The sequence below is a fragment of the Perca fluviatilis genome, chromosome 3 (genome assembly GCF_010015445.1).
Source record: "Perca fluviatilis chromosome 3, GENO_Pfluv_1.0, whole genome shotgun sequence".
NCBI classification, from domain to species: Eukaryota; Metazoa; Chordata; class Actinopteri; order Perciformes; family Percidae; genus Perca; species Perca fluviatilis.
In genome coordinates, this window is record NC_053114.1 from 38,249,145 (window position 1) to 38,272,985 (window position 23,841).

The 23,841-nt window shown below is 40.6% G+C and overlaps 3 protein-coding genes across 4 annotated transcripts in view; all 3 read right to left on the minus strand.

Moving 5' to 3' along the window:
- The window catches only part of LOC120555797 (AT-rich interactive domain-containing protein 3B-like), a 62,545-nt gene extending 61,570 nt beyond the window's left edge, over window positions 1-975 (minus strand). The window contains exon 1 of one of the 2 annotated variants that reach the window (XM_039794876.1): window positions 555-975. In XM_039794876.1, the coding sequence (XP_039650810.1) occupies window positions 555-689 (135 nt within the window). In that variant the 5' untranslated portion in view covers window positions 690-975. The other variant, XM_039794878.1, reaches the window with a different exon arrangement.
- A 990-nt stretch (window positions 976-1,965) lies between these two features.
- On the minus strand, window positions 1,966-11,836 carry fam219b (family with sequence similarity 219 member B). Its single transcript, XM_039795835.1, has 6 exons — window positions 11,613-11,836; window positions 10,896-11,004; window positions 8,674-8,767; window positions 8,024-8,101; window positions 6,133-6,184; window positions 1,966-3,972 (listed from the first exon to the last, which is right to left on the minus strand). Exons 1-6 carry the CDS (start codon window positions 11,685-11,687, stop codon window positions 3,823-3,825), a joined length of 558 nt encoding a protein of 185 aa, XP_039651769.1. The 5' UTR covers window positions 11,688-11,836; the 3' UTR covers window positions 1,966-3,822.
- Window positions 11,837-12,805: 969 nt separating this feature from the next.
- Window positions 12,806-20,399, minus strand: LOC120556549 (cytochrome c oxidase subunit 5A, mitochondrial-like). The gene is made up of 5 exons (XM_039796195.1): window positions 20,242-20,399; window positions 15,999-16,115; window positions 15,534-15,655; window positions 13,147-13,269; window positions 12,806-12,935 (listed from the first exon to the last, which is right to left on the minus strand). The coding sequence occupies exons 1-4, from the start codon at window positions 20,312-20,314 to the stop codon at window positions 13,156-13,158; spliced, it is 426 nt and encodes a 141-aa protein (XP_039652129.1). The 5' UTR covers window positions 20,315-20,399; the 3' UTR covers window positions 12,806-12,935; window positions 13,147-13,155.
- Between the last annotated feature and the right edge of the window lie 3,442 nt (window positions 20,400-23,841).

The following is a 23,841-nucleotide window of genomic DNA, read 5'->3' on the forward strand; positions in this document are numbered from 1 at the left end:
AATTGGGAGATGAACTGCTTCCAAATTACGTTCGCATCCAATAGAAACGTCAGTTTTAAATGAAAAGGAGGGTAAATTGAAATCCAGACATCTTTAATAGAGCACACAAACACCAAAGTGAATAGAAGTCAATTAAAACAGTTAAAAATAACAACCAAAAAAATGGTACACCCTTTCCGCATTTAGCTTAGCTGCCACATCCTCAAAATACGTAGATAACGTAAGCGTAATAGGGTTTTAGGATGAATTACTGTAACGGTACAAATAAGCGAAACTAGCTTATTAACGTCAGTCATTTTTTCTAAAAGCTGTATTAGTGTTGTCATAGAATTGTAAAATAATTAAAAAAGTAACCTACCATATGGTCAAATTAGCCCTAAATTGTTTAGTTCTTTTTCTTTTGGAAAAGGTCACGTTAAGCTCGTTGACTCTTTCCCGTGACGTTAAATGAGGCGTTCAAAGTGTGTCTTTCGGAGTTTGTTTTCTTAGCTCGTTAACGTAACGTTACAGATCACAGAAATGTAAAGGTACGCCAAGCCGGATCCACGACTTACCATTTGTGCCTTACTACTGCTTGAATTGTCCACCATCCCTCCTTCCTTGGCTTTATCGTCCTTCCCTTGTTTGTGGCACTCGTTCAAACACTTGTAAACACACACACGCGCGCGCGCACGGGGGCAGCTGTGCATGCACCGTAGATACCGACTGATCCGCCAGCAGAAAGGCGCTATATGCTCTCTTCGGCGCGACCACTCCAAATGTACCTGTGTTTCTGTCTTTCTTCCCCCTGTGATTTTCTTCTTTAATAGAAAAGGGGACCGACTGGAAAATGGCCCGATCTCATATCTCGGAAAGCGCTGAGGTAACTCCCTTCAGTCGTTTTTTTTTTCTTCCTCCCCTTCAGTTGACACCCCCCGCATGGCGAACAGCATTTTAGACCCGCCCAGTGAAAGCAACAAGTCTCGCCGCCTTTTCAATTTCATGACACTCTTATTAAGTTAATTTATTCATATACATAATTTCATTTGTTTAATATAGCATTTAGTAGGCTACAGAAACTAGATGTAGATAGGTCAATAAAAAGCCTACAGCAAAAGTTTCCTCGATGTGTGTGTGTGTGTGTGTGTGTGTGTGTGTGTGTGTGGGTTGTGTGTGTGTGTGTGTGTGTGTGTGTTTGTGTGTGTGTGTCATTCACCTTGTGGAAAAAGTTACACATGGCCTGTTTACAGTATCACATCTTTCTCTGAATGCTAAATGGAAATGATTATGATGATGATGCAATGTTTAAATGACAACAATATTACAGAAGCCTCATTGTAAGGGGCCTACTAGTGAAGTGCTTCCCCCTTGTGGAAACAACGACATATTACCTAATTACGCAAGCAATACCGGAAACGATTCTTAATAATTATGGTCACAGTCACACACATGAAAGTATAGATACGTTTCATTTTAATAATGAAAACCAATAAACAGTACAATAAAAAAAGTTAAGTGTTTACCATCAAAAAATAACTAAGTTATTGCATTTAGCACTCAATAACATTACATTGTTCCAATTTTGTATAACAAGCAGATTGTCCCAATAGTTGCATAGTACAGGTGAGTAAAGTGTACTTGCTACTGATCACTGGTGTTAAGTGCAATATTTGTGTACATAAAAACATTGTGCAGACCCAGGGCTGGGGTCAATACACTATAAATTCAGCTGTTACATTTAAAGCATTTACCTCAAGCTTGTATCAAGTGACTCACTTAGTGTAATAGCAGAATCAGCTTTCATTTCTAAATCATCCACATTAGAACAATAGAATGCTGTGTGGAGACAGTTGACATTTCACATGTAAATAATATAACATTTTGAACACTAACCATTTTCATTGCAAATGTTTTAACAGAATCCACTTAGTGAATTTGAATTTGTGAATTGATCCAGACTCTGGAGTACAAAATCAAGGTTCTTACTTTTTCTAGCACAAAATGTCATATTCTTGCCAGTCCATACTTTTTTTTTTTTTAATGGTGGCCAAGTGGTCTCCTATACCTTTCATTTATAAGACAGAGTTACGCATTGTAACAACCAACGTCACAGCATGAGAAATAACAGTGTGGCCTGCAAGTAAGTAAAACATCAGTCACACATTTATCCTGACTTAAACAGTTGTGCAATCTAACTGCTTATTTTACAATGTGTGTGAAAGCCAAATTACTTTATAGTTGCACACTCACACAAAAAAATATCCTCGTCATTTTCACTTGCTCTGATATTGAACAATTTTTGTTGCACAGTTAAAAAATTCAAGACCAAAAATCTGACCAGACTAACATGAGTGAACAGATCATTTTTTTAAAGTGGAATAACAGTGTCTAACAGACACATCATAACACAAACATAAAATATACCAACACATAGTTTAAACTGATGTATGTAAATATGGTTAACACATAATAAGGGTAGACACATGCCTCAATCCTTATGCAAATGTGGTTTACTGTTTTTAACCTCTAACAACTAGTTTTAGTGTCCCCAACAAATATATGAATAAATAAATAAAATAGTTACTCAAATCTGCCATCTACACACACTGTGATGTGTTAAAGATGACACATCCTTTATAAGAGTTATATCAGATCCTGGACAGAGTACTAATCCAAAATGCAACTTATCCATCTTGGCAAAAAAGGTCATGTAAATCGATTTTTTAACATCAACCCCAAATCGTTTAAAAAAAAACCAATCATTTAAATTAGAAACGTATACAGTACATTATCTGACCACATACTCAAATGCTGTAAGATGACAAGATGACTTGTATGGGAATCTAAAATATATTTTTGCTTTCAATCTTTTTGTAACAGCTTTTTCTTTGTGGAGGGTATTGTGTTCTGGAATGAAACTTATTTCTACAATACAGAGATTGTAAATACAGAGATTGTAAATCAAATATCATTGGTTCATCTATCAAAGTAACTCATCTGCATCTACATTTTTGCCATACACAGCAGTGTAACATCTGGTAAGAGTAGGTATTACTCTTTAAAACAGTGAATTCCTTTGTAGGACAACTTTTCATAATGCTATTCTCTCCAAGTATATCTTCTACAGGCAGAGGATGAGTGAGTCCTTGGTATGTAGCAGTTTGCTCAATGACCTGTAAAATGTAATTAACTCCGTGTCATTTATTTCCCAAAGTGGTGGCCATCTCATTTTGGAATTAAAAAGTCTTTTTTGAGGACAGATACAGTAAAGAAACAAAAACCATCCACGCAACAATAGCTGATGATAACAGAGTTGCCTTCACACAGCAGTTAGTTAATAACTGGAAGTTTCAAATTCGCCAAGGGCCGGAACATTAAAACACAATACACCATATGTATGCATGTCGTGCTTTTGAGGGCTGCAGACCTGTTCACCAGAGCAGAAAAGACAGTAACCATCTCCCCATTGGGTCAATGACGACATATCCCAAATTATGGTTTACTCTGCCACTCTATTTAGAGCAGTGGCATAGTTAGCATTTCATCAAGTTCTATAAAAAGAAGAAGAAGAAGAAGAAAAAAAAGAAAAATTAAAAAAAAAATAGGTCAAGCTTTGGGGTCACAGTGAATAAGGCTTCTTATGTCCATTCGCATTTTCATGTGGGTTCAGCGATCCTGGTGCACGTAGTCCTGCATAAACAGAAGTTTGGCTTCAGAGCTGGAAGTCCTCAGGCAGCACAGCAGTGGAGCTGGGTCAGAAAGAGGGCCTCAGGCACCAGTGACCAAAGTCAGGGACAGAACTGGTGCCAAGCCTTTGAAAAGGTTCGAATCACAGCACCGGCATCACTGCATGGAGCAGGACGGGCCCTCGGGGCAGCAGCACGCAGAGGAGCCCATGGCTTTGGGCGGAATCAGGTCCAGGTCCTCGTCATCGGGGATCTCATCCAGACGGTAGCCATCCTGAAGCAGCTGCCTGCTTAAATCAGGATGGACCTGAAGAGCAAAGAGAAGGACGTCACTACACGCACACAAACATCTGAGGAAGGTGGTTAAACCTGGTAGACATCTCACTCAGGTTCATCTGTTAAAAAGGGACCCTTTCATACCCCATTCATTACTCATGCCTGTTGAACCAAACTAAATACGTATGTCTAATGCCTTTAGCTACCTCTTCCCTGCGCACTCCAGCAAAATCATGTTTAATAGTAAGGACATAAAAGGTCTCAATAGTATTATGTATGATCTTCTTTATGGTCCTAAATTAGGAACATACTCTAACCTGCAGTCAAAATACAGTTTATAATGTTATATTCAAAAATGGGAACTTCAAACATCAAACAATGTTCTCAAGCCACAGTAGCTATGTTGTTTACATTGGAAATAAGCCACAGAAGTCAACAAGAATTCTCAGAATTGTGTTATGAGCTCACCTGACTTGTTCTAAGGCACTTGGACATCTCTGTCACTGTTAGCAATTTCAAAGTCACTTTTGAATCCCCCAAACCCAGTCTCTTTCAAGTAGTGTGTACTGTACATACTTAGGTGGGATTCATGCCCCACTAATGAACTAACTCTATCTTTGAATTTAAATATATTTGTTGTATGCATCCTAGCTATGATGAAATTCTAGTCACTCAAAAGTAACACTGAGCTCTGTTGAAAGGCAGCGCAAACAACCCTGGCTACATATTTGAATCAAGAAATAGCCAGAGGCTCCTTGTGTGTGTGTGTGTGTGTGTGTGTGTGTGTGTGTGTGTGTGTGTGTGTGTGTGTGTGTGTGTGTGTGTGTGTGTGTGTGTGTGTGTGTGTGTGTGTGTGTGTGTGTGTGTGTGTGTGTGTGACTGAAAAACAATAGTAAGAATAAAAAAAACCATTCGTTTATGCACCGGCATTACATATATACTGTTCCTACAATAAGTATGAAAACATACAAACACACATAAGATCTGGCACAAATTCTAAAGTTTGATTTACTTATAGCAGTTGTACTCATTTTACCGAAGTTGTTTAATATTATTATATCACTTTGAGATAAACCGGTTACTTTTAACCCCTTACCTATTTACTGGTTGGCAAATGTGTTTAACTTGGTGGTGCAACTATCCTACCAATAAAACTCAAATAATTTGCCACTTTTTCAGAAATATTATATATTTTGAAATATTGCACAGAAGTCACATTGATGGCAAATGGAAGAAAAAAAACCAACAAAGCCCAGGTTTATAACAACACAAATCTTATACATATGGATGGGTCAGAAAAAAAGATTTCTGCATACCCACCCAACTGTCCCCACCTCCATTAAATCTTCCACCATCATCCATATTCCCAAACAACAAAAGGTGGCCAGTCTCAATGACTGGCGGCCCATAGCACTCACTCAAACCCAGCACTGTGCGACTGGATACTGGACTTTCTGACGGACCTTCCAGGTGGTGAGAGTGGACAACCTCTGACCCTCAGCACAGGAGTGCCACAGGGCTGTGTCCTCAGCCCCCTCCTGTATTCTCTCTACGTCGACGTCTGCACAGTAACGCAGGCTTCAAACACTACTGTAAAGCTTGCGGATGACACAGCAGTGGTGGGGCTGATCTCCAGCACAGACGAGAGGGCTACAGGGAGGAGGGGGCCGCCTGGAACAGTGGTGCCAGGGAAACCACCTCTCCCTGAATGTCTCCAAGACCAAGATGGTCATTGTAGACTATAGGAAAGAGGGTGGGGGAGGGGGGAGAGGGGGGAGCACTCACCCTCAGCCACCATCAACGGCACAGCGGTGTAGATAGTAGACAAATTCAAATACCAGGGGGTCTCAGGCGCCTAAAGAAATTTGGCCTGAACTACCGGGGCACTAAATAGAGCCTCCTGACATGCTGCTTTTTCACCTGGTAGGGCAGCTGCACCAGCATGGACCGCAAGGTGCTGGGGAGGGTGGTGTTGAAGAATGCTAAATAAATAACTAAAACACACGCACGCACACACCTGTTATTCTTTAATGGAGCCTCCCAGAATAAGCATTTCACACATGTGGACTCATATAACCAGTGTGACAATAAACATCTAGAATCTTGAAAAGTCACACAGCCAGTTAGACTGTTTAACTAACTAAGATTCTTCTTAAAACATCTAAAAGAAGGTGCTGTGGGGTTAACTCACCTCAGCTGAAGAATATCCTGAGGAATACTGCTCAAAATCGATCTCTTCATCACTGTAAGGACAAGTTCTGTCATTCTGATGTAAAGAATTGTGTGTGTGTCAACTGCAAACTGGAACTGATAAATGTCCAGGTGACATGACTTTATAGCTACAACGTAAAATGTCTCGTTACAGTATATCGTTTTTCAGTGCTCAGTTTCCTGCATATACAGTGCCTTGCGAAAGTATTCGGCCCCCTTGAACTTTTCGACCTTTTGCCACATTTCAGGCCTCAAACATAAAGATATAAAACTGTATTTTTTTGTGAAGAATCAACAACAAGTGGGACACAATCATGAAGTGGAACGAAATTTATTGGATATTTCAAACCTTTTAAACAAATAAAAAACTGAAATATTGGGCGTGCAAAATTATTCAGCCCCCTTAAGTTAATACTTTGTAGCGCCACCTTTTGCTGCGATTACAGCTGTAAGTTCGGCTTGGGGTATGTCTCTATCAGTTTTGCACATCGAGACTGACATTTTTGCCCATTCCTCCTTGCAACACAGGCTCGAGCTCAGTGGGGTTGGATGGAGAGCGTTTGTGAACAGCAGTTTTCCGTTCTTTCCACAGATTCTCTATTGGATTCAGGTCTGGACTTTGACTTGGCCATTCTAACACCTGGATATGTTTATTTGTGAACCATTCCATTGTAGATTTTGCTTTATGTTTTGGATCATTGTCTTGTTGGAAGACAAATCTCCGTCCCAGTCTCGAGTCTTTTGCAGACTCCATCAGGTTTTCTTCAGAATGGTCCTGTATTTGGCTCAATCCATCTTCCCATCAATTTTAACCATCTTCCCTGTCCCTGCTGAAGAAAAGCAGGCCCAAACCATGATGCTGCCACCACCATGTTTGACAGTGGGGATGGTGTGTTCAGGGGTGATGAGCTGTGTTGCTTTTCACGCCAAACATGCGTTTTGCATTGTTGCCAAAAGTTCGATTTTGGTTTCATCTGACCAGAGCACCTTCTTCCACATGTTTGGTGTGTCTCCCAGGTGGCTTTTGGCAAACTTTAAACGACACTTTTTATGGATATCTTTAAGAAATGGCTTTCTTCTTGCCACTCTTCCATAAAGGCCAGATTTGTGCAGTATACGACTGATTGTTGTCCTATGGACAGAGTTTCCCAGCTCAGCTGTAGATCTCTGCAGTTCATCCAGAGTGATCATGGGCCTCTTGGCTGCATCTCTGATCAGTCTTCTCATTGTATGAGCTGAAAGTTTAGAGGGACGGACGGGTCTTCGTTAGATTTGTAGTGGTCTGATACTCCTTCCATTTCAATATTATCGCTTCCGCACAGTGCTCCTTGGGATGTTTAAAGCTTGGGAAATCTTTTTGTATCCAAATCCGGCTTTAAACTTCTCCACAACAGTATCTCGGACCTGCCTGGTGTGTTCCTTGTTCTTCATGATGCTCTCTGCGCTTTACACGGACCTCTGAGACTATCACAGAGCAGGTGCATTTATACGGAGACTTGATTACACACAGCTGGATTCTATTTATCATCATTAGTCATTTAGGTCAACATTGGATCATTCAGAGATCCTCACTGAACTTCTGGAGAGAGTTTGCTGCACTGAAAGTAAAGGGGCTGAATAATTTTGCACGCCCACATTTTCAGTTTTTTATTTGTTAAAAAAGTTTGAAATAGCCAATGAATTTCGTTCCACTTCATATATGGGACCCACTTGTTGTTGATTCTTCACAAAAAATTACAGTTTTATATCTTTATGTTTGAGGCCTGAAATGTGGCAAAAGGTCGAAACGTTCAAGGGGGCCGAATACTTTCGCAAGGCACTGTAATAGGAATTCAACAACACTATCACCTGTACACCTGGTGTAACCTTACCTGTCTGAGTCCAGTGCAACCAAAGTGTCCTCAGCGTGCTGACTCAAAGCGGCGTAGCCCTTGTTAAACTTCACCGTCCTAAAGGGGAGAACAAGAAACCGTAAAAAAGCATGCAAAACTAGTCTGTATCCACGACGTTCCACTTCCGTGATTGGTCCGTTGCCGCCGGATGCACTCTTTTCGGCTGGATGTCCGTTACCTTTCGCTTTCTTTGTGTTGGAATCTTATACTCCGGCCGATTTCTGAGGACTATGGTTAATCTCGGATCTCTGCAGGGTAAATCCAGACAGCTAGCTAGACTATCTGTCCAATCTGAGTTTTCTGTTGCACGACTAAAACAACCTTTGAACGTGCACGTTTCACCAAAACACGTTCCTGGCCGAGGCTATTTTGCAGCTGCACCGGGGCTCCATCCAGCGCTTAGCGCAGCCCAAGACGATTGTGATTGGTTTAAAGAAATGCCAATAAACCAGAGCACGTTTTTCTCCCATTCCAGAATGCTGTGTGGACTAGCCAGACCCTCCTCGGCAGCGCTGTGGAGGAAGGTCTGTCAAAGCGAGACAAATGCAAAACAAACATCTCCTCCTCTGCTTTATGCTGACAACACAAACAGCCGCTTCATCTTTCCTCATCATAACTCCTCTCCTTACCTCTTAACTCCTTGCCTGGGCTGGTGCATCACTGGAGGTCCGGGTGAAAGGGCTTTCTTCTTCAGTGCTTTCCTCGCCATTTCCCGGTGTTTCTCTATGAATGATAACAGTCAAAGCAAAAGGTCACATAAGAAGTGCATTGTGCTGATAACACTATATACTGAAATAATACTCATATCTCAGTGTAGGACTTGAGACTTGAGAAGCGTCCTACACACACTCCCAACAGGTGTATGCAAGGTCTTTGAGAATTACTGACAGCGTGTTGATGATCAGACCTATCAAATAAAATCAATGATTTTGTTTTATAGGTTTTTTTTGCATGGTGTAGATTGAACACATTTAAAAGCCTGATCGAGACAACGATTTAATTAAGGAAAAGAAAAACATAAAATTGCATTACCTGTATGACAACATGCTGGCTCTGTTATTGTTCTGTTCTCATTATTCAAGCAGAGCTTGGGACTACAAGTTTAAATCCAATCAATACCTTTATAGAAGCTTGTTTTTATTTTAAAGCTTTAGTGCATAACTTTTTGATATTTCATAAACGGACATTTCAACCTCTCCGTTTTCAAAAATAACATCATGCACAGCTGTCAGTTTTCAGAAAAGTGTTCGTTTACACATACCCGTTTATATATGCCGTCAAGAGCATGCCAAACCTGTAGGTGGCAGTGTAACGAGAAGCTCAAGCCCACGTTAGCCAATCAGAATCCCGAAAATGGCAACAACAGCAACGAATCACTTCCTCTCTCTTCTCTTCCTCGGCTGCCTAAACCTCCGTTTGTCTCAGTTTAAATGCAAACGTGCAAACAAAGTTCTCCAAGATCTCCACTCTGGCCGGAGTTTTTAGAAAGAAATCGGTTTCAGAGGCAAATTCTCCGTGTGCGTGTAAACGAAGGGTACAAACGAAGTGAAATGTCTCTGTTTTTTAAATAACCATGTACGTTTAAACAGGGTATTAAACTTTGTGTATATCCACACCTGCCTCCAATTAGGAATATTAACAGGTTAAAGCAGCTCTTCTAAACCCTGGAACAGATGGGATCACGTTCCTAGCTTCGTAAGGTTGACTAAAAAAAAAAAAACAAAGTAAAAAAAAAGTAAAAAAATCAAATATACATAATTTTAAGAATCAATGCATATTGATGTGAATGTTCATTGCGCGCCCTGGTAGCTCACTTGGTGGAGTGTGAGCCCCATGTACCAAGGCTCAGTCCCAAACGCAGCGGCCTGGGTTCGATTCCAACCCACAGCCCTTTGCTGCATGTCTCCCCCACTCTATCTCCCCCCTTTCCTGTCTACAGCTTTCCTATCAATTAAAAGGCAAAAAGCCTCAAAAACAATCTTTAACGTTTTTCTTTGTGATGATGAATACAGGCCGAGAATAGGTGTTCAATCAAGAGTGTTAAAAATGTTATTCTAACAAGTTATTATAATGCAGGGATAACAATAACCTACCATTTCTATTTTCTAATTAAACAAATTGTATTTTTTATGTTTATGTAATGCACATTAAAGTGCACGTGTTCAAGGTGGGTTTAACAGGCCAAGAAATGCCAAAAGTCAGTAAGGTTTCAGGAAACCACCAGATAAAGCCAGTTTCACGACTTGTTATATTTCCCTTTCCAATTTACTGTGTGTGAACATATTTAAAACAGAAACTAAAGAGTCTGTGAAGTATGTCATGTGCCTTTTGCAATGTGTCCCTCCAATCTCACATGACAGATTCACACGACCGTCACTTTACTGTGCATAAAACCTCTGTGTAAATGTGTGTAAATCCTCCTTGTCCATGACATTTTACTGGATTCACTCAGGAATGTGCAACTACAGTCTTTTTTTCTTGTAGATGCCAAATAAATATTGGAATTAGAATCGCCAGTCAGTCAGCAGTACAAAGTGCAGAAATGTTTGTTGCAGAGACCTTGAGGCCGTTGAAATACTTTATGAAAAGTTGACTGCATGGACTGCTTTCTATACACAGTCTGAATAATAATAAATAATAAAAAACTGTTCCGACTTTGCCCATGATGACTCAGACTCTGCTGTCCTGCCAGCTGCGCCTTCGACAGTCTTTAACTGTCCCATTTTGTGCTTGGTACAATAGCGTAAACCAGAGCTGAACTCATAAAAATAACAATTATGAAAAGACTCCTGACTTACAGACAGGCGTAATAAGAACATTGGTTATGATGAGTCAAGAAGAAAATGCTTACGTAGTTTGAGGTGGATTGCTGGAGCTCTGGACATGATGTAAGGTCCTCTTTTCTCCACAGGCCTGATCCCTCCATCGGCGGTCTTAGGTCTTGTGCCATTACTGGGCCCCTGAGGTTGGAGAAATGAGGGATAATTTGTATTTAATATTCATGTATGGCAGCTGAGTAAATGACAAGATAATAATATAATAATGAAATGGAATTATGTGATAGTTAAATGATAAGATTGTTTGTTTTGTTGTTTCGTTTGTTTGTTTGTTTTTGGGGGGGCTAACTTAACCTGAAGTCTTTAAATCACCTCCAATGTGATTTCAATATAATCTTCATTAATCCAATTTGTTTATACATTTCTCTTGTAGCGTAACTCATTTTGATATATTTCTAAATTAGCTTAAATTTGTCTCCAGTGGTAAACCCAAACATTTCACCAGCCAGATGGAGTAACTGATCCAAATGTCCCTAGCAGTCCCTTCGGTTTATAGGAAGAGGTGTAGCTAAACATGTTTAAAAGCTCCTTAATCATGTCACTCACTATCATTTACAGACAAACTTAGCAATGTCTCAGAAAGTTTACCCTTAGGACACTAATTTTGTAAGCATGTCTCATCTAAATAACGGTCAAAACCACAGGCTAAGCTAGTAAGCTAGTCAGCTAGCTAGCCTCCCAGTTTCTATTTACATTCTAGCGTAAGCCGGACTAGCTTTAGCTGACATTACCGACAAAACTTGAGGCTCCGGCTGCGCTTCCAGCAAGGTGTCCTTCTCTGGTTCCTCTATGATGTCGTTCATCATCTTGGCGTTAGTTGTCAGAATCTACACCACAACACAGCCATGATGATGACAAGTGTCCCACCGGCGTAGGACGGTGTTGTTTTTTTCCAGGAGCAGGCAGGCACTTCTGTTAGCTAGTTAGCTATGCTATTATGCTAGCAGTGACAGGTTTCATACTACTTCCGGTCAACAATTTCAAAAATAAAACCCATTGTCGCAAACATTTAGTAAAATTGTAGCGTTAGCCCATTTAAATCATTATGAGAAACTTTCTCAAAATAATGAGTTAGTATTTTTTTTTTTTTACTTTCTCATTATAATGACCTACAGGATCTTTTTGTCATCACATTGGAAGAAATGCTTTAATTGAGTTAGCTTCAATAATATATAAAATTATAATATAAATAAGAATATGTAAAATACATAAATATAATATAGAATTGCTTATAACACTGAATGGCAGAGTGCATGTTGGTTATCTCACATGTATCGTTTTAAATAGGTCTGGCAATGTAAGACTATTGTAAAATGAACGCAGGAGAAAGATTTCCAGCCTTCTGTCGCCATCCGGTGGATGAGAGAAGTTTAGAGGGGAAACACACCACTGTCTTAAGAAACCTAACATTTCTGTAATGGTAGACTAAATAAAACAGTGTTCTTCCTTGTTTTAAAAAATAATGATTATTAAGAGGTTAAATAGGATAATGTAAGCACTGACCAAAATCTGCAACACTGGTTGATATTGTGGTCTTCTTAGTTTACATTAAATCAGTTAGAGACATGTTAGTATTTCTATTCACTAAAATGGAATTAGTTGTGGTTTGTTTACAGTCTGTTGTGAAAAAGGTCTATTATGAATGTGCAGGTGGGTGCACAGACTTTTTTTCACAACAGACATTTTGACTTGTCAACACAAAAGTCTGACTGATAACATTAACAATGGCTCCATTTCATGTAAGTAGCCCAGTAAGCTATGTCACTAAAGAAGCATGCATATTAGCGGGGAGCTCCTAAATGAAATGCAGAAAACATTTATTTTATTTACACCTGTGCTTTATTTCTGCTATGTAAAAAATAATAAAAAGGCCCATTGGAAAGTATTCAATGATTTACCAGAAAAGAAAATATAATACACATTCTTTGATTATTTGTTTACTTTATTAGGTCCACCATTTTGTACACAACAGGACATCATGGATTTAATCAACAATATAGACATATTTGACAGGAGAGAATCAGGAGAGCTCTTCTCTTTATACATCAAACGACCTGAGGAAAGAGGAACAAAAGATATTTTTTAGCTGCAAGAAAGTTATATGCAATACAATTCATGTTCTGCTGTGCATTTATAGAGTAGGCCAGCAAACACATTCGGGGTTTGAGGTAGCACTGGACAGTATGAGTCATTATGCCTGAAGCAATTTTCTTTCTAAAAGCCTTCCAAAGGAACATGTAGTAGTATAGTATAGCGCAGTCTCACCTTGACAGTCTATAACTTGTCAATGCCCAGCTCTTCTGGTGTTGAGATGCCAAGTTCTGAAAGGGTTGGCTTCAGCTCTTGGATCAAATAGGGATAAATGTCTTTATGGGGGCCTGCTTTGTCCTGCAAAACACACACAAAAAAAAGAAATGATGAGCACCACCCTCTCTTTCCATACTCACATCAAGTTGACGCCCAAATCCGCCTTTTTTCATCTTCAACATTTCCAGACACCGGCCATCACTCTCTGACTCCGTGGCAGAAACCCTCATACATGCTTTCATTACCTCCTGTTTGGACTACTGCAATGGAGTCCTGTCTGGGGACCCCAGCAAAACCCTAGACAGGCTCCAGTATGTCCAAAACTCTGCCGCCAGGGTCCTCACTAGAGGGTGACACAGGAATCAATTGTCGCTCCCATCCCATCCCCACGAAAATACTCACTCAAAGTCAAATCCCGATCACGTGACTGCTCCCCCCCCCTACCAAAAAAACTCCTGTCCTGCAAAATCCGGAGAGAAAGACTCCCGAATCCCATCCCTCTCCCGTTTCGTTCCCAAGTTATCAGAGTGTGTGTGTGTGTGTGTGTGTGTGTGTGTGTGTGTGTGTGTGTGTGTGTGTGTGTGTGTGTGTGTGTGTGTGTGTGTGTGTGTGTGTGTGTGTGTGTGTGTGTGTGTGTGTGTGTCGCGCGGCAATGGTCCGAGGAAGCGAGAGCAGCTCCTGTGCGGTGCTGAGATGTTGTGTGAATGCAGCGCTGCAGATTAGGGTTAGGCTGGGTTAGGTAGTGACAATTTTTCGAGACCCCCGCGGGTCACGGTATTCCCAATCAACAAACGTATTGTGTGTTGCAAGTGGTTTATCTTTTCTAAAACGAAACGCCTCGCAATCTTTGGGCGCACTCACCGCATTGCAGCGTCATTTCTTAATTTAATCTCCGGCTCCATCCCGCTCCTGTTGATTTCTATGCTTGATCCGTCCCAAACACGTTACCGACAGTAAAATGGAAAAATTGTCACGCTCTAGTCCTCACCCACACACCAAGACGTGGCAGCACATCACCCCAACCCTCATCCACCTCCGCATCAAATATAAAATCCTCCTTCTCACCTACAAATCCCTCCATGCCCTGGCCCCACAGTACCTCTCAGACCTCCTCCATCCATACACCCCACCTGGAAACCTGCTGTCCTCAGACGCCGGCCTGCTCTCCATTCCCCACACCAGACTCTGTACCTTTGGAGACAGAGCCTTTATGGCGTTTTTCCATTACATGGTACCTGCTTGACTCGCCTCTTTTGTTTTTTATATTATGAAAAAAAGTCCCTGGTACCTGCTAACAGGTACTTTTTTTTTTTTTTTGTATCACCTCTGTCCAGGTTCCAAGCGAGCTGAGGAGATACCAAAAGGTGACGTGAAAACCTGCAGACTACTGATTGGTCGGAGACAATCGTCACTAATCACTGCGTCATCATAGCTAGCGACAGACGGGGGTGTCCTGAACAAACCCCCCATTTTTAAATAGTTTAGCCAGCTGTGTTTTTTTTTTTTTTTTTGCTGCCTCCAGCTTCATTTGAAACAAAATTTGTCTTCTGGCTGCGGCAAACAGCCACATGCCGAGAATCAAAGACACACCTTTGACGTTCTGTGTGTGTCGCGTTAGGTCACGGCAGTTTCCTGCGGTGTTGCTATGACGACCAGCCACGCTCTCCTCACGCATGAGGCGGTACTAAATCTGCAATGGAAAATGGGGCACTGCAGCCGAATCTAGCCGAGCTGGTACTAGCAGTGGGTAAGCGCCATTAGTGTTGCAGCCCCATCCCTCTGGAACCCCCTCCCTGCAGATATTCGAAATGCTACATCCCTGGACAGGTTTCAAAAACTCCTCAAACACCACAGCCTACCTCCCTTAGTATAGCCACTGGAATTCTGTTCCTTGGATTTCATGAAAGGCGCTATATAAATAAAAGTTATTATTATTTTGTCATAGCCAATACTTGCAAACTTGGCAGCGAGAAGCTATGATTCATCTCATAATGTAGTATTTAATTTGCTACTAGGGGTGTTGCATTATGTTTGTAAAAAACAAATTAGTACTATTGTGTATTTTTACCCTCCAGTAAAATCTGAGTACATTTTTAGTTGTGCTTTATTTCTAATTAAATTGTTGGGTCCTTTTTTCAAGCAACGTGTGACAATATTAACCCCTAATGTGAAAGTGTGTGATGCGGAACTGCACGACACCAAAAAACAAATTCTTAAACTTCTGGTAAGTTAAGGGATTCTCATTCAAGCTGTGGGTCTGTCAGGAGTCACACTTCCCCACTGAAACAAAGCAAAGAAGGTTTTAGGCAGACCCCGAGTGAACCTATTAAGGGACGGACACTAACCTTAACGGCCTCAAGGATGCGGATGGCGCTGGCCAAGTCATTCAGTCTCCGGCAAGCCCTTAGTGCCGAATCCAGAATCTTGGCCTCGGGTACCAGGTCATACCCAATCAGGGTGTTCATGCCTTCAGGTTAAACATGAATGAAAAAAAGCCCCCGTTACTTCACAGAATCAGCAATAACAAGAAGAGGAAATGCAAACAATAAAAAAAGAGAAAAAGCAATATCTGGTAGACCATTAAACCCATACAATACTAGCAGTTTTGCTATAGGTTGTTACCGTGGGAATGAAGCCAACTGTAACTGTCTACTGCTGTATAACATTGGGAATTAAATAATTAGGCCAATTTATTTTACATGGGTATGGTATTTGACCCAAACCAGAAATATAACTATGTCCAAACGAGGAACAACAGGAGGAGGACACATCATCTGAATATGAAAAGCATATATTGTCAACAAAGTCACCTTTCCTCAGCTCCCAGGCATCTATGTCAGGCTTGCTGAAGTAAGTGACCCAACGGGCATCAAACTCCTCATCCGTCTCCACCTTGCCATGGGAATAACATCTGGAGGCCAATGGAGCTGGAAACCATGAGTTAGAAATAGATTTCTTCAATACGGTTGTAAATACTAGTGACAATTCAATACCGAAGCTTCAAGAACCTGCAAGTACATGTAATATACAAATAAATAAATCTGTTTCTACAATACCAGTTTTGGTTTTAATAAGCCAAACACAAGCAGTAATACAAGAATGTCTACATGTCTATGATATCTTGATTTGAACGAGTAAATCTCTTATTAAAACAAGTTTGGCCAGGCACTCCGTGCCAACCTTTAACACCGGACTGATCAGAATCAGTTTTATTGGCCAAGTGAGCTTTTGCATACAGGGAATGTGAGTTGAGCAAATCAGGGGGCGTGGCTATCTCTCACATTCAGAACAGAGCCGTGGGCTAAAAAAGGCTGGCGAAGTGAGAGTGCAACACTGTACTCTTTACCCAGCGCACAGTCACCTATTCTGGGGTAATTAGACCACCAACTAGCGCTGACCTGACGGAGCACCACGACAGGCAGTTTGCGGTGCTTTGTGCCCAGCCCACAGTCACCTATTCTGGGGTAACTAGACGACCAATTAGCGCTGACCTGACGGAGCACCACGACAGGCAGTTTGCGGTGCTGTGTGCCCAGCCCACAGTCACCTATTCTGGGGTAACTAGACGACCAACTAGCGCTGACCTGACAGAGCACCACAACAGGCAGCTCGTGGTACTCTGTCCACTGCGGGTTGACACGACAGCTGAGGCGTTGTTAAAGTGTAAATTGCAGGTTACATTTTTCATGAAGTTAAGCAATGTGCTTATTAAACAAAGATTAGAGCCACCCACCATTGTTTTGTATGGCTTTTTATAACAAAATGCTGAATATAATATGAAAAGTTGGAACTTTTTACAGTGGTTTTAAGCACTCCCCCTCCCTTCCACTAAGACTAGAGTTACCGTTAGCCTAACCACGGGTAGGCTAGCAGTTATATTGGAGACCTAGCAAAAATGGTAAACTATTGTGTTTGTGCGGGATGTACGAATACATCAGAAACAGGGCAGAGGGTCCACAAACGGGACAAACGGCTGATTCGTGCCTGGGTGAGGTTTGTAGCTATGAAGTGAGCTGATTTTACTGCTGCCTCTGTGATCCACTCTCTCCTCTGCCTGCTGCGCTGTGGCCCTGTGTGTGTGTGAGACGGCCGGCCAGCGAGGTTGTCAGATGCTTGTTGAGTTTAACTCCGAAAAGACAGTTAACCACAGGTTCCCATTAATTTTATGACGGACATGTGTCGTGATATTTAAACAAACAATCCGTCAACGGCGAAATAAAAGCCTCTTATTTACGAGAGCGGTCTGAGAGACCTCCGGTTTACAGCGGGGTGTCCAAGTGAGACTGTGAGCTAGCAGCCCCGGCAGACGCTAGCTGGCTTACCCGTCACTATATGGTGCTTCTCAACTCCGAAAACTTTGAAGCAAATTGTCAATTTGGCAACGATTTTCGCAAGACTGCCTATATTCGAAATCTAAAAAGTTAATTTCTCGCCTAAAACGTTCTCAGAAGTGAATTCAGTGATGAATAAGATGGCGAAAATTGTTAAAATTGTCCTGTTGTTGGTCTGCCAAAGAAGTCTCATTCACCTTGTTCTGAATGTGAGAGATAGCCACGCTCCCTGATTTGCATATAAGAACTGGAAATACAGTGCCTTGCGAAAGTATTCGGCCCCCTTGAACGTTTCAACCTTTTGCCACATTTCAGGCCTCAAACATAAAGATATAAAACTGTAATTTTTTGTGAAGAATCAACAACAAGTGGGTCCCAATTATGAAGTGGAACGAAATTCATTGGCTATTTCAAACTTTTTTAACAAATAAAAAACTGAAAAAGTGGGCGTGCAAAATTATTCAGCCCCTTTACTTTCAGTGCAGCAAACTCTCTCCAGAAGTTCAGTGAGGATCTCTGAATGATCCAATGTTGACCTAAATGACTAATGATGATAAATAGAATCCAGCTGTGTGTAATCAAGTCTCCGTATAAATGCACCTGCTCTGTGATAGTCTCAGAGGTCCGTGTAAAGCGCAGAGAGCATCATGAAGAACAAGGAACACACCAGGCAGGTCCGAGATACTGTTGTGGAGAAGTTTAAAGCCGGGTTTGGATACAAAAAGATTTCCCAAGCTTTAAACATCCCAAGGAGCACTGTGCAAGCGATAATATTGAAATGGAAGGAGTATCAGACCACTACAAATCTGAAGAAGCCGGCCGTCCCTCTAAACTTTCAGCTCATACAATGAGAAGACTGATCAGAGATGCAGCCAAGAGGCCCATGATCACTCTGAATGAACTGCAGAGATCTACAGCTGAGGTGGGAGACTCTGTCCATAGGACAACAATCAGTCGTATACTGCACAAATCTGGCCTTTATGGAAGAGTGGCAAGAAGAAAGCCATTTCTTAAAGATAACAATAAAAAGTGTCGTTTAAAGTTTGCCAAAAGCCACCTGGGAGACACACCAAACATGTGGAAGAAGGTGCTGTGGTCAGATGAAACCAAAATCGAACTTTTTGGCAACAATGCAAAACGTTATGTTTGGCGTAAAAGCAACACAGCTCATCACCCTGAACACACCATCCCCACGGTCAAACATGGTGGTGGCAGCATCATGGTTTGGGCCTGCTTTTCTTCAGCAGGGACAGGGAAGATGGTTAAAATTGATGGGAAGATGGATGGAGCCAAATACAGGACCATTCTGGAAGAAAACCTGATGGAGTCTGCAAAAGACCTGAGACTGGGACGGAGATTTGTCTTCCAACAAGACAATGATCCAAAACATAAAGCAAAATCTACAATGGAATGGTTCACAAATAAACATATCCAGGTGTTAAAATGGCCAAGTCAAAGTCCAGACCTGAATCCAATCGAGAATCTGTGGAAAGAACTGAAAACTGCTGTTCACAAACGCTCTCCATCCAACCTCACTGAGCTCGAGCTGTTTTGCAAGGAGGAATGGGCAAAAATGTCAGTCTCCGATGTGCAAAACTGATAGAGACATACCCCAGCGCGACTTACAGCTATAATCGCAGCAAAAGGTGGCGCTACAAAGTATTAACTTAAGGGGGCTGAATAATTTTGCCGCCCAATATTTCAGTTTTTTATTTGTTTAAAAGGTTTGAAATATCCAATAAATTTCGTTACACTTCATGATTGTGTCCCACTTGTTGTTGATTCTTCACAAAAAATTACAGTTTTATATCTTTATGTTTGAGGCCTGAAATGTGGCAAAAGGTCGAAAAGTTCAAGGGGGCCGAATACTTTCGCAAGGCACTGTAAATAGAGAGTGAAATAAATAAATGTGGCATTAGGAAATAAAAGTCTCTTGAAATAAATAAATGTGGACTTATGAAATAAAAGTCTCTTGAAATAAATAAATATGGACTTATGAAATAAAAGTACCATGAAATAATTACATTTATTTAATTATCTATGTATTTATTGCCTCATTTATTTATTTCATGATGTATTTCAAAGGCATATTTATTTATTCATGTATTTATTCATTTATTTATGTATTACTCATTTATTTAATTGTGAATAAAACGGCATTCCACAGTTTAGGGGTACTTGACGTGGAAAAGTTTGCTGTAAGCTAACGACCTAAGAGAGTTAAGGTCATGACAGTTAATATGGGAGAATATTAGCAACAACACAGGGCCCAAACTAAATCATTCAAGGCTTCCGTAGTAAACGATATGTACATTTTAAATAGCTAGCTAGCTATGATAATACAATATACTGTCTATGATAATACATCATATGGTCCGAGTTAGACATTAACGTTCAGCTGCGCATAAGCTGCGGTCAATGACGCTCTCGAACTAACTAAGGGGGGTCATCACAAGGTCGTGACTTCTTCTGCTAAATTCATTTCGCGGTTTCTTTAAATAAAATACGCTACGTGAGGTGGAACTCCAGAAAAATATTCAGTTCAAGACCACAACGGCAGCTAACCATAACAAGAATTTATTGTCTCCAGAAGTTAGCTTTTCTACACACAGCTGTAGCTAGCTAAGCTAGGCAGCTAACGTTAGCCGAGCAAGCCTATTGTATTCATCTTTATAACAGAGGCTATTTCGTTTCACGGTAGAAGTAAAGCGGATGGTCCTACCTGAGTAGCAGGGTCGGGACCGAGCCAGACTCCGGGCCCCTGTGGCCGACAGTCGGAACACAGCTCGGAACATGGTACCGCAGTGAGTGCTAACCGTCCTAACCGTCCTGTGTGGTGCTAAAGGAGACCGCTTCTTCTTCTTCTTTAGTTTTATTGGCGGGCTACAAACCAACATTTAAGATGCAGGCCGCCACCTACTGTACCGGAGGATTTATCATTATTACTTTAAACAACCAACACTAATACTAATAATATTACACTTTATAAAGAAGTTATATTCTGGATATTAAACCTATTATTTATTTTTGTACCTCTACTTGTGTTCCCCTGTTTCTAACAATCCTTTGGTGCTCCACTCCCTTCCCATATCCACCCCTGTATCCTTCAATCTTTCTATTTCTACCGGAGGATTTATCATTATTACTTTAAACAACCAACACTAATACTAATAATATTACACTTTATAAAGAAGTTATATTCTGGATATTAAACCTATTATTTATTTTTGTACCTCTACTTGTGTTCCCCTGTTTCTAACAATCCTTTGGTGCTCCACTCCCTTCCCATATCCACCCCTGTATCCTTCAATCTTTCTATTTCTACAATGAGCCTCCTACAACCTATCATCACAACGGTTTCCTTGCAGTAACAAGTATCACATTTATCTGACGTTGTCTTTTCATCATGTAGGCCAGGGGTGTCAAACTCAACTTCCCAGAGGGCCACACTGCAAAATAAGAATCACTTCAAGGGCCGGAAATGTTTAGTTGATAGGCTTTTATTAAAAGTAAAGTAAGTAGTAAAATATATTTGACTGTATTATTGCATGTGTCATATAGTCTTCTCACTTACAGTTAAAACATAAACAACATAAAGTCCTAAAGAAGTCAGGAAAAAGTTCCTCAGCCATCACAGAAAAGAAGCGCTCAAAAATTTCGGCAAAAGTGACAAAAACGTCAGAAAAAAATAATAAAAATGTTGGAAAAGTGTCAAAAAGTAGTTGGGTCAAAATGTACCGTGAACCTAAATTGATATGCGGGCCAGATCTGAATCTGCGAGGGGCCGGATTTGGCCTGCGGGCCTTGAGTTTGACACATGTGATGTAGGCTATAAAGTAGCAGTAGCAGGCCTATAGGCCTATGTCCTAATCTGAACCTAGAAAAATCTGCATCCTCTTACTATACTTTCCTTCCTTTACCTCTATTACTTCTTCTCACTCTGACAGACTTTTTAATTATTCTCGTTGCTTCTGACCTCCCAAAACTAATTTCTAAAATATCATTATCATTTTTGTTTAATCTACTGTTAACAATTTTATCTGCAACCTGCACTTTTAATAATTTTATCTGCAACCTCATTTTCCCATCTATTCCTAGTTGCTGTAGATTCAATAATGTCATATTCACCTCAATTAAAAGATCCTCTCAAACTGGTTGACCTGATTTTATACTTTGAATTGCAGCAGCAGAATCTGAACATATCACTACTTTACTCTGTGATTATTTATGAGAGCTCAACAAATACATTTACATCATATTGCCACAAACCTGTCTGGAAAAAGGGGGTTGGGGCCTCTTGAAAGTAAATGACAACATCCTTGAACTTGGCTCTCAGCTTATTATTAGTACTTCAAAATGTTGGTTTGTCACCTGCTCCATCACCATCTGGTACGCTGCTGTCTCTGCTATGCACAAAAGCAGACTGCAGCGTATCATCCTCTCTGCTGAGAAGGTGATTGGTTTCAATCTGCCACCTGTACGCCTCCAGGACGCTGAGGCGGGCAGGAAACGTTGTAGCCGATCCCTCTCACCCCGCACACACACTGTTTGAACCCCTCCCCCTGCCGTACACCAGGAGCAAAACCTTTTCTGATTAACCCTTGTGTTGTCCTTCGGGTCCCAGTGACCCGAAGGACAACACAAGGATTATGTACTTCCGTTTACTTTGTTGAGAATTGCTCTCTAAACCCTGTTTCTTGTAAAGTAAGTAAGTAAAGTTTATTTCTAGAACACATTTAAACACAGTTTAAGCTGACCAAAATGCTGTACAAACAAGAACTAAGGTGCTGTATTAACCCTTGTTTAGAGAGCAATTCTCAACAAAGTAAAGGGAAGTACATAATCCTTGTGTTGTCCTTCGGGTCACTGGGACCCGAAGGACAACACAAGGGTTAAATTAGAGCAGGAAAATTCATCAGATTGTTCACATGCACAGATCTTATCATGTCATTGCACAAACCTTATCTTGGTCATTGCATTTCTGTGCGTGATTTTTATTTTTATTTGTATTCTTATGTATGTGTGATATATGTGTGTATATGTGTTTGTTGTGTTACTGTAAGGTTGTGTAAGCTACTGGATCCTAAAATTTCCTTCAGGATGAATAAAGTATCTATCTAAATATTTGTTTTTATTTTTCACCAAACAAGTCAGTGCAAGATATGCACAGCAGATATATTTATATAGGACTGAACATAAATATGCTCACAACAAACAGTAAACTGAAAAAGAAAATTGCAGACAAAATATATATAAAAAAAAAAGAGGTGCTCACATGTGGTCTTTTTATAGTGCTTACTTCCTGATTGAAGTGGTAACAATTAAGCGTTGTTTGGCCAGGTGGCGCAAATGTTGGCCATTAAGCTCATGTAGTGTCATTTTGAATGGCATTGTTTTGAAATGGCAGACATGTGACTTTATGTCAGATTGTTGTGTCTTATGCAGAGAACCGTGTTCAGTGCATTTAAAAAGGGCCATTTCGAATTGCAAAATGTGTGTAAAGCAGAAAATGTGTTTAGAGTTTTGGAGACTTGAGAAGAGGTTTTTCTTCTTCAGCTTTTCTTACACATGAGTAGGGGGGGCGCCAAGGAAAAGAGGTTGGGAACCACTGCCCTACAGTAATATCAAAGTATTACAAGCTTAAAGCATACGTTACCTGTATGCCCGTCATGACAGAATGCACAACTATTTTGCTCATGGGTTTCAAACATTTTCTGTAATAAAACATCTAAAAGCAAAAATCCCATCAGGCGGAGGACCCTGGGACAAAATCTTATCAAATGGGGGGGTCCGTGGTCTAATTTGTGTCAGTTTAGGGTTCCGTGATGTGAAAAGGTTTCAGATAAGAATCAGCTTTAATGGCCAAGTAAGTGTGAACAAATACAAGGAATTTGACTCTTTTAGACGCTTTTTGTTGCTATTAGAGTAAATACACAGAAAAAGGTAAACATGAACATTTTGATACTCTGTAGAAATACATTTGTAATATACTAAGTGTATATACCAACATATTGGCTTACACATAGGCTACATATGCATTACACATACGTACATACAACAAACAGATTGTTGCCCATATCTGAACTGGATATTCAGTGTATATTTGATAGACATTTACATGTTTAATTTGTGTGTTTAACACTATAAGATTGTCATGACCTGGCTCAAAGGTATGACAGAAAGTGGAGAACACACGTTTGCTCAGTTAAATCAAATGTATTTAAATGAACAAAGGTAAACGTGCCATCAGTTTGTCAGTAATGTGTGTAGTGCATGGATGTGTGTAGGTGTAGCAACGTTAGAACGCAACTTCCCCTCCTCA